General features: G+C 44.9%; 1 protein-coding gene across 8 annotated transcripts in view; it reads left to right on the top strand.

Moving 5' to 3' along the window:
• The window catches only part of nrxn2a (neurexin 2a), a 190,488-nt gene that overhangs the window by 78,125 nt on the left and 102,095 nt on the right, over positions 1–10,268 (top strand). For 5 of the 8 annotated variants that reach the window (XM_061739796.1, XM_061739800.1, XM_061739797.1 and 2 more), the window contains 4 exons: positions 1,599–2,073; positions 2,963–3,346; positions 4,131–4,334; positions 8,495–8,521. In XM_061739796.1, the coding sequence (XP_061595780.1) occupies positions 1,599–2,073; positions 2,963–3,346; positions 4,131–4,334; positions 8,495–8,521 (1,090 nt within the window). The remainder of the gene's footprint in view (positions 1–1,598; positions 2,074–2,962; positions 3,347–4,130; positions 4,335–8,494; positions 8,522–10,268) is intronic. The other 3 variants (XM_061739801.1, XM_061739798.1, XM_061739795.1) reach the window with 1 other exon arrangement.

The following is a 10,268-nucleotide window of genomic DNA, read 5'->3' as shown; positions in this document are numbered from 1 at the left end:
GTCCTTATTTATATGGTTTACCTCTATAAATAATGAATTTTGTGCTTCATCTAAAGGATCAAAGCATCCCCGTCTTCCACCCACCAGGTCTGCCTGGGCTTCATCTCTCTTCCCGCTTAGCCTCAACATAAACACAAAACTGTTTACCGGGGGATCTTTGGGATATTTGTTATACTTCCAGCTTAAATATATATGTTTTTATTTTCTGGCAAGCCAATCATTAACTCTAAACGGGACCACTAAAGTAAACGTCTGAAATGTAAACATGGATTTCTTGTTTTCAGGTGGTTTCGTGGTGATGTCTAGTTAAAAGGGGTTGTTACTCCACCTCCAACTAGCAGATGAAAACCTGAAGCAGGAAGTTGTCTGATCTTGTAATTTAAACAAGTTATTTAACACAGTCAAGTAATGAGTCTGAGCGCAGAGTAGCATGTGTTCGCTTCTATTTGAGTCCTCCGTCTCTGCGTGGACCCACAGCGTGAGACACAAACAATCTACCCGAGTCTAAATGTGCTCCATATTTTTTCATTACCGCATTAAGGGCTTCGAAATGCATCTAATGAAAGATGTCTTTGTTTCGCAACGGAATTAAAACATCAGGACATTTTCTGCACTCAGGATCGAGTAAATGTATTTTTCTTTGCCGTTCTGACGCCAGGATTTATTGATTAGTTAGTTAGTTAGTTAAGTTTCAATTTATTGTCCTTTCGGAAATTCTTTTTGCATCTGTGGCAGTCAGAATACATGGTCAAAAACAAAAAAACAGAACAATATACAAGACAATTCGACATAGAACGATTAACAACGTGATTAAGTGCAGTATAGTACATCACTATACAATAACATAATTTAACACAATCCTAAAGTGCTTCACACCAAACCTAGTGGATTATGAAATTAATAATGCATCTATAATTTATTTAGCAGAGCTGTACAAGAGGGTATAAAAGATCTTTGGGCCCGGGAGGTCCACAGAGGCGGTACCTGTTCCTCCGTCCTGATGGTAACAGCAGATATTCTGCATTGAGAGGATGAGATGCATCACTGCAGATTATCCTCCCTTTCCCACTCACACGGGATTGACAGAGCCCGGACAAACTGACTTGTTGTCGGCCTACAATCTTGCTAGACATGTTGTCAATCTTACTGAGTTGGTTCTTATTATCTATTGACAGTGAAAAGAACCAAGCAATAAAACAAAAAGTGAGAATACTCTATGAATGAACGGTAAAAGAGAATCATAATGTGACGTTCCACTCTGAACTGTCGGAGCTTCCGCAGGAAGTTTAGTCGTTGCAAACCTTTTTTATAGATGAAATCGGTATTAGAGTCCCATGACAGTTTCCTGTTATTCACTGTCCCTAGATATTTGTATTCATTTAACTTCAATTGGATCACCGTTGATAACTGTCTGCTGATGTGTCCCTGCTTTTGTTCTAAAATCAAAAATGATTTATTTTGTCTTCTTGGTGTTTAATGAAGAAGAAAACTAAGAATACTACGAAGAAAACTAACCTTGCAGCATATATTTGTCCACTTATACGATGTAAATGCACCTTTTCCAGCTGTTTCACCAGAACATCTCTCTCATTTATCAGGTGGTCTATAAGAATAATGAGTTTAGGCTGGAGCTGTCGCGGCTGGCTGAGCAGCGGGACCCCAGGATCAGTATCCATGGTGACCTGATATTCAGCTGCGAGAGTGTGGAGGCCCTGGAGCCGGTCACCTTCGACACGCCATCTGCCTACCTGACACTGCCCAGGTGGAACACGAAGAAGACGGGCGCCATATCCTTCGACTTCCGCACCACGGAGCCCAGCGGCCTGCTGCTGTTCAGCCATGGCAGTCTGCAGGGCGTGCAGGGCGTGCAGGGCGTGCAGGGCGTGCAGGGCGTGCAGCCTGCGCAGCCCGACAGGAAGCCCCGCGTCGACTTCTTCGCCATCGAGATGTTGGACGGCTTCCTTTACCTGATCATGGACATGGGCTCCGGCAGCATCAAGATCAGGGCCGACAGCGACAGGCTCGACGGCGGCGAGTGGTGCCATGTGGACTTCCAGAGAAAGGGGCGTAATGGTGAGATGATTTTCTGCGTTTGCGAGGGCGGGGGAAGTCCTCCCGTCTGCCTCCGTGAGTATAACGGCATCCAAGCTGTTAAATGGCCATATGGCAGCATGGATGCGGTGACATCCGTAGACTCTTGCAGTTTTTTATTCACTCCAGTGAAACATCCATGCATATTAACTTTTAATTAGAGCGATATTTTTAACTGCTGCAATCTAAAAATCCCAAATCAGGGAACATTGCGATGAGATGGAGATGCTAAATCCTGCCTCCACTTTTACTCCATCGCAGATCGTATGAACCTGACATACTTTGTGTTTCGCCTCCTGTCGGCGTTTTTCATTTAATAGACATTTATTTTTTACACATTAGACCTGCAACACATTTCAGAGAAGCTTTAACTGCTTTGTGATGTTTTATTAAGGCCTAAAACACCTGCTTGGAAGCCGTTCTGGCAATGAACCAACTATCTTGGGTTCAAACTGTCTGCATTAAAAAAGGTGAAAGAATCACTGCTTTAATTCGTTTCTTTCAGTTTTTTTCCAGCATTTTTTTCTAATTTCTGGTTTGTTCATGTATATTAAGTTAGCCGATTGTATAGATAGAGACCTGGAAGTGTCTGCTTTATCCCGTTAATGAGCAACATTCCTTACGTTTCCTCCCACGCCTCTTCGGGCTAAAATGCAGCTTGGCCATTTTAGTTTTTCTCAACCCCTCTAAAGTTATAAACTCAGCTTTCGGTCACATATCATCTCCAAAGGCCTCGCAGTGCCACATCTCAGTCTTATACTCTCCTGTTCCTGATGCTGCACAGCCCACGTACACCTGTCTTCTTCCTTTCCTCTGCAACATAAATATTGTTGGAGAGTTCACGTTGACTCACTAATGCCTGCCCCCACAGGCTTTATTTCGGTGAACAGCCGGAGCATCCCCTTCACTGCTAATGAAGGCAGCGAGATCCTTGACCTAGATGGAGACATGTTTCTGGGAGGTTTGCCGGAAGACCGGCAGGCCCTCATCCTGCCCCCCGAGGTGTGGACGGCCTCCCTCAACCTGGGCTTTGTGGGCTGCATGAGGGATCTCTTCATCGACGGCCAGAGCCGGAACATGAGGCGGCTGGCGGAGGTTCAGAGCGCCACAGGTGTCAGCAGCTCCTGCACCAGAGAAACTCACCTGAGGTGCACCAGGGACACGTGTGCCAACGGCGGACACTGCAGAGAGGGATGGAACCGCCACGTCTGCGACTGCAACAGCACGGGTTACCTGGGCCCCAGCTGTGAGAAGGGTAAGGGTTTCTGCAGCGGGGGGGACGGGGGGCAAGGGTAAGTGACTCTAAGATGCTGCTGAAAAGCTTTTAACACACTTTGGGTGGTATTTTATTTATTAGCGGAGGTGTAAAAAGTTTTTGCACGGACAGAAATAATGTAGCTACACAGAAAATTCATTATCACATGTAAGGCTCAGGGCTTCCACACTAAATAATTTCATTTGCAAGTGTAGTGGGATATTACTATGTGCTGTAATATATATTTAAATGAGAGCTTGGTGTCTGCCCAGCTGTCTGGAGACAGAGGCGCGACGGTGGGAAGTTATGTTGTTCATTGCAGCCATTAAAGAAATAAATGCAGTATTTTCCTGCGGTGGAGGGACTCGCTAATGAATCGTCGCTGTCGCCAGGTTGCCGGTGCTGTGACGGTTCGTATGAAATACAAGGGGGGGGGGCTTCGGCAGAGCGACGCGGTCAGAATCACTCTGCATTAACGATGCAGATTGTTTTCTCGCAGAGAAGCCAAATTACCAAGATCCATTTGTGAATAGTATGAGGGATGTGTGAGAATAACGGCTTGTATTGCTCTGATGGAAATAAATCCCTCTGAGATGTCGGAGCTGCTGCAGTTTCCCCACCACCGCTGCCGCTGCCGCCGCTGCTGCTGTGTGCTCCAGGCCTTTCCTGCCATCTGCTGCAACTGTTGAAAACTGCAATCATGTGTTACCTTCCCCTGGATCATTTCCCAGAGTTCAGGGTTCATCTCACGTGTGCTAACGGTGCTGTTCCTGACCCCCTGCAGAGGCCACCACCGTCAGCTACGACGGCAGCATGTACCTGAAGGTGCTGCTGCCCCGGACGCTGCACACGGAGGCCGAGGACGTGTCGCTGCGCTTCATGTCCCAGAGAGCCTTCGGCCTGCTGATGGCCACCACGTCCCAGCAGTCGGCGGACACGCTGCGCGTGGAGCTGGACCGAGGCCGAGTGAGACTCACCGTGAACCTGGGTAAAGCTGCTTCCCTCCATCTGCCCGGCCAGACGGTTCCTCCCGACTTTCTAGGATGTGTCACCCAGACAGACGTCCCGATATGTTTTTTTTCGTCAGAGGCTCTCCCATATCCATCCTCACACACGATCACGGCGGTTGCCTGAAAGGATCTGCACCTCCCCCTGGTTGCTTTACAGGCCACGACCATCAATTTGCTCTAATGTGGCTGGAATTAAATCATTTAACAACGAATGTTGAATTAAAGATGAAGGTTCAATTTAATGTGCAGGCTTTGAAACCGCTCGTGAAAATCTTTATTTAGACTGGAGCCTCTTTTTACGCTCCAGCATGGCAACACTGGATTTGAGCAGGGATTAACAGCCAGAGGTGTCAAAAGTATTTACATTCATTACTCAGGTAGAAGTATAGATACTAGAGTTTAAAAATACTCCTGTAGAAGTGGAAGTATCAACTAAAGTTTTTTACTCAAGTAAAAGTATAAAAGTACTGGTCTCAAAACTACTTAAAGTATAAAAGTAAAAGTAATGTAAGGGGGAAAAAAGCCAATAAGGACAAAAGCCATTGAAAATGAATGCATCTTAGTATAATGCAAATATATTAAAGAACCATATATGTGTACTATTGAGCATTAACATGTGTTTCAGAGAGCAGGAGATATGATGACTAGTTGCCTATAAGTATTGTAATGGTGCAAAAAGTCAAACTTCAGAGGCATGTTATCATTTATCCTAACCTTTATTGGAATGTACATCCAAGTTTAGTTGCAGGAATCTGAGGGAACGGATGTAAGAACAAAACTGGACAAGAACATCTGAAACAACCACAACCAAATTCACTCTATCCGGATGGAGCAATTTAACTGGATAGTTTTATTTAAACGCCGAAATGAAATAGAGTACCGAGGCTGTTTTTAAAATGTAAGGAGTAAAAAGTACAGATAATTGCGTGAAAATGTAAGGAGTAAAAGTAAAAAGTCGTCTGAAAAATAATTACTCCAGTGAAGTATAGATAACCAAAATTTCTACTTAAGTAAGGTAACAAAGTATTTGTACTTTGTTACTTGACACCTCTGTTAACAGCACATAAACAGACACACAAGATCAACTTAACATTGGTTGGGCGCGGCCTTATTAATATATTAGCTGATCAGAATCACACCTCTGTTTTCTGTTCTTCAGCATAAAAACACACTTTTTAAAGTCTCTAACAACAGATTGGGTTCACTCATCAACCTCGGTCACCTAGTTGGGGTCTGGGAATACGCTGATTTTACTCACAAATCTCTCCGCCTCCCTTAAACGTGCTGCTTGCAATGGCTGATCTTAATACTGGCATAATTTAGTTGTACATTTGACTCGGAGAGAAATTCTCCAGGAGGTATAAAGACCTAAAGAAGCCCCTCCCATGATCCGGCCTCTGCTCTCCAGATGTGCACAAAGGCACGGCATCGCTGCTTTTACAGCTCGTTATGGCGTCCAGCAGTCTGAAGACGGCCTTTGCTTAATCAATGCGGTCCGAGGCGACCTGCAGGTCCCTCTGGACGCTGACCGGGCTTTTTCTTCAGGTGGCGCTGGATGACTGTCAGCGTGAACTAAAGCTTGTGCCTCCGGAGGGATGGACACAGCAGCGCCGGCCTCAGCTCCGTCTCTGCTTTCACTGTTCTCCACGTTTCCACTGCAGTGGCAGGGAGCCACCAGGGGCTCGGTCTCAGCATATGGCGCCTCCTCCAGGTGGGAAGCGCGGCGACAGGGTTCACCGAGTGGCTAATGGCCAGAGTCAGGTGACCGTTCCAGTCAGCTTTAGCTCGCCTGTCACCTGGACTGTCCCCCCCCTCGTGGGACGCTCTGACACCCGGCTGCCTCTCGCCACCCACGCCGCGCGCTGACTGATCACATCCTCTGCTTCGACGTTGCAGACTGTTCACACGGCACTCCTGTCGCCCCCGTTACACCTTTGTTACCACCTCCCAACGTGGATGAAATGCTTTAGCACATTCGATTGTATAACTAACATAGACATGTATGGGAGAATATTGAAAGATCTGCGTGTTCGTTTTTCTGGTGTGGCACAAGAAAACCTGTGAACGGAATACAAGCTTTATTATATGATTCAATATTTTCCAACTGGAGGTACACTTTTCTCAAAACACAGAGGTAGGAGGGAGAAATGCACACGTTGGTCATCGATCTAGTCGTATTTATACTGAAAAAGGAGGTGTTTCGTACATGAACCCCGTCTGCGGAGCTGCGGGGAAAGACACCCAAACATGTCCCACCTTCAGCCTTATTTCTCTGCTGATTGCTTCCTACTTGAGGTGTCAACACAGAAAACATCTAAGACAACTAAAACTCCAATAAAAACAGGATGGGACCCATCAGTTTTAAAACCTTTTCTCTTCAGCTAAAGAAAATGCTGCCCTGAGAACAAACACCAGGGTAGAAAAACCCTTCAAACCTTTAACAATTTCATAAAATCCTAGCAATATCCTTTAGAAATAAAATGAGAGTGTTGTGGAATATAGCAAAGATAATACATCAGATGCTGTCATGCACATCAGTGATTTAGACCAAGCTGGTCCCCAAACGTTCATCTTTCTGTCCTCCAATGCTGCATTGCATTAAGATATCTTCAATAAGCATTTATGAAATTGAAAAGCCTTGAAAAACCAAGGGGTCTGGTGCCTTTCCAAGCAACCGCGTGCGTGTGTGTTTATTCTGCCTCTCCTCCCCGGCTGCCTCTCTCTCCTCTCAGTTCACTCCGGGGTCGGGTCCCACCCGACCACCTCGGCTCTTTCAGCCCTTCAATGGCTTGTCTGCAGTTCAAGGAGAGGGCAGTCACAGACCTGATTCATCACTGCTCCCAACTGCCACCACTTACGCTGATCGCACTGTAGACGGCCCCGTTGTGGCCCCCATCCATTTACCGGCCTGTCCGGTTTAGATCCAGCTGGCTGAGCAGCGAGCGCTCCGTGATGGATGCCGGCTTGCGCACCTGGAGGAGAAGGTCTCAGGTCTCTGGCTGTCCGGTTCCACTGCTCTGTGTTGGTTGACGGCTCGAGAGAGAAACCCTCGGCCACGTGACTTACACCGGCTACTCACTCTGGGTTAATTATTCAGAGCACGCAGATGGTGAGTGGGAAACTCCACTCGGAGCCCAGAAAATAAAGAAAATCTGAATATTTCAGACAGATTTATAATATATTGATATTAGAACAATGTTTTGGTGAGTTCTGTCAAGGTGTAAGTTTCATTGTGGCTGCAGGATGTTCAGATCGCCACTTTCCCTCTGCGTGGAGCTGTGGGAACGCTCCATGTTGCCATTAAGCCTTTAAAACAAGGAGGCTTAATGGCAATTTGAATTAAAGAGGTCTGGTTATTGATTTTTGCATTAATCCAAACCGTTTTTATCACTGCCGAAAGTAAAGAAATAAATGCATAACTTAACGTTTGCTGAATGAGTCGCAATCAGATCTGTAGGTTTATTTTTACGCATCGCTGCAAAATATGCAACAAGTTACGTCCTTTGAGATGGAAATGGAAAGTACACTTTTATTTTGAGTTAAATCTGAATACTTGTTAAAGTCGTCCCTCTTACCTTTTGAAAAACATTAATTCCTGCTTCTTTGAGGACCTTCGTGACGTTTATCGAGATGAGATTTTCACCTTCATCTCCACATGGAGATGCTATAATCTAGCACGCCATCCCTTTTCTATTTTTGTAATCTTCTTCAGACGACTTTCCTCCCAGCGGTGCGTGTTTGCTGGATTAGCCCGCAGCACATGTCAGCAGAACTGTCAGTCACGGCCTCCGAAAAGACCCAATCCGGCCGAAGCTGATGCACCTTTGCCTGCACGGGCAACACAATTCTTATTGATCGTGGCTTCGGCCCGCTCCGAATCTCCTCCAGCGGCGCCAGACTCACAGCGAGCGTGTCCTCTCGCTCAATGCTCCTTTTTTTTTCTTTTTTTCTTCCAATGTTGTGAAAACTGCGGGGTGGAAAGTGGCGGTCGAGACTCTCGGGGCCGTCCCCGGATGGTGGGCTCTGAAAAGCACTGAACTGTCTGCAGAATGTACCTTGAAGGATGTGAAATATTCTCCTCTTTTGTGCTGTTTCTTTTTTTCTTTTAATCTCACCATCTCACTCTCTCTCTCACCAGATTGTATCAGGATAGACTGTAATCTCAGTAAGTGTCTCCTATGATTCTCCACTGTACAATGATCTAGACATCATGCACTGGGTCCGTTTGTCTTTATATTTTTATGTGCTTCTCGCTGCTCCGTCGCTCATAAAAATGACTAATTAGTTTATTCTGCCCCACAATCCCCCTTGTTTACTGTTGCTATTGTATTTTCCACAAGCATAATTATAGGGACGGCACTTCGGTGCAGCAGACAGTTGGATATAATTAGATCTTTTGTGCTATCCTCACAGAACCAGAAAACATAAATTACATATTTTCTTATTATTTCAGTGTCATAAAGATGGTAAGTGGCTGAAAATGACATGCATTAGCCTGGTATTGTGCCGTCACCGAGTCTGTCGTTCATCCACTTTCCCTAATTAGCTCTCAAGGCTGATAAATGGCTTCATTTCAAGTATAACAATCAATTGTTTTATTCTGGGGAGAAACAGTCATCAGTCTCACTTTACAGCCCCAGATATTCTCCAGGTAGGTCGTCTGTAAACTGCTGGGATTGACTAAAATATCAACTGGATATGTGATCAATAAACTGATGAGAGAAGTCCCATAAATGTCAGGATTAAAACCTTTCTCTTATTAGGAGTTTATTTGCGGCAGGTTGTAACCAGTCATCAGTGTTTTCCCAGACGGACTTTAATTCAGCGGCTAGCCACACCGTGATCAATAACTGTGACTAGAACAATAACGGCGTGAGCATCCACCCAAACTCCAGGACATGCTCCAGCTACTCGCAGACACCTGAAGCATCTCCACAGCAACAGTTGTGAGCAGTTACTCTTCCAGTCGTGTTTCTGAAGAACAGACTTTATTTATGAGCAGTCATCTGATTGATTCATTGATTATAAGTTGCTAATTGTCAAAGAGAACACCAGAGAACGTCATATAATATCATGGCATTTAACTTGACAACCTTTATCAACAATAACACACGTACGATAGGTATAGATAAAGTAGTTTGACTGTATAAGCCAAAAATAAAAAAAAAATAAAAAACAACCTAAAAGAAATAAATAGATATAAAAAAAACTTAAAACTGAAATAAACAAATTGAAGCCGCAAACAGCCATCAATTACTCATCAAAATAAAGTTACTTACACCATTTGATCCACCACAAAAAAGGTCTGAAATCAGGACTACAGATGCACATTTATCTCCTTAAAAATAGTCAAACTTCTTAACAATATAAATTGATATAAAACTATAGCCATTTCATTATATATGGCTAAAGTTTATAGCTTATATACGACCGACTGGTCATGTGACCTCTCTTTGTCAGCAGAGGTGAATGCAGAGGGCGTTAACAAGGCCTTTAATAAATCAGTCCAGACGGAGACTGGAGACAGAGATTCATATCTAAAAGCGGCAGCTCAGGTGTTTGTGCCATAAAGTTTTGTTTCAACAACAAACCCATCTTCAAATGAAGCACGAGTTTCCTGCGTTTTGCCTTTTTTTTTCTTCTCTTGTTCCTGATTCGTGATGTATTTCGGACGACATGTTGAAATCTCACCGTCTGCAGGCCTGCAGGAGCCTTCCTGCACGTGCACCCTTCTGATTGGTCACATGTCGGGTGCTGCCAATCTCTGCACGGTCAGATTACAGGTCTGGTTTCTCTCCTCCGCCTCACGTAGCGTGCATATGCGCATCCATCCATTCTTGAGTCTCAATAATCAATTTAGCATCACGTTGATCGGATGCTTCAGCTGAGATTGTGTCATTTCAGAGGGGAAG

Source organism: Cololabis saira, chromosome 14 (assembly GCF_033807715.1).
Source record: "Cololabis saira isolate AMF1-May2022 chromosome 14, fColSai1.1, whole genome shotgun sequence".
Classification (NCBI taxonomy): Eukaryota; Metazoa; Chordata; class Actinopteri; order Beloniformes; family Belonidae; genus Cololabis; species Cololabis saira.
Note: the sequence above shows the minus strand (reverse complement) of the source record. Positions and strands in the feature narration are given on the sequence as shown.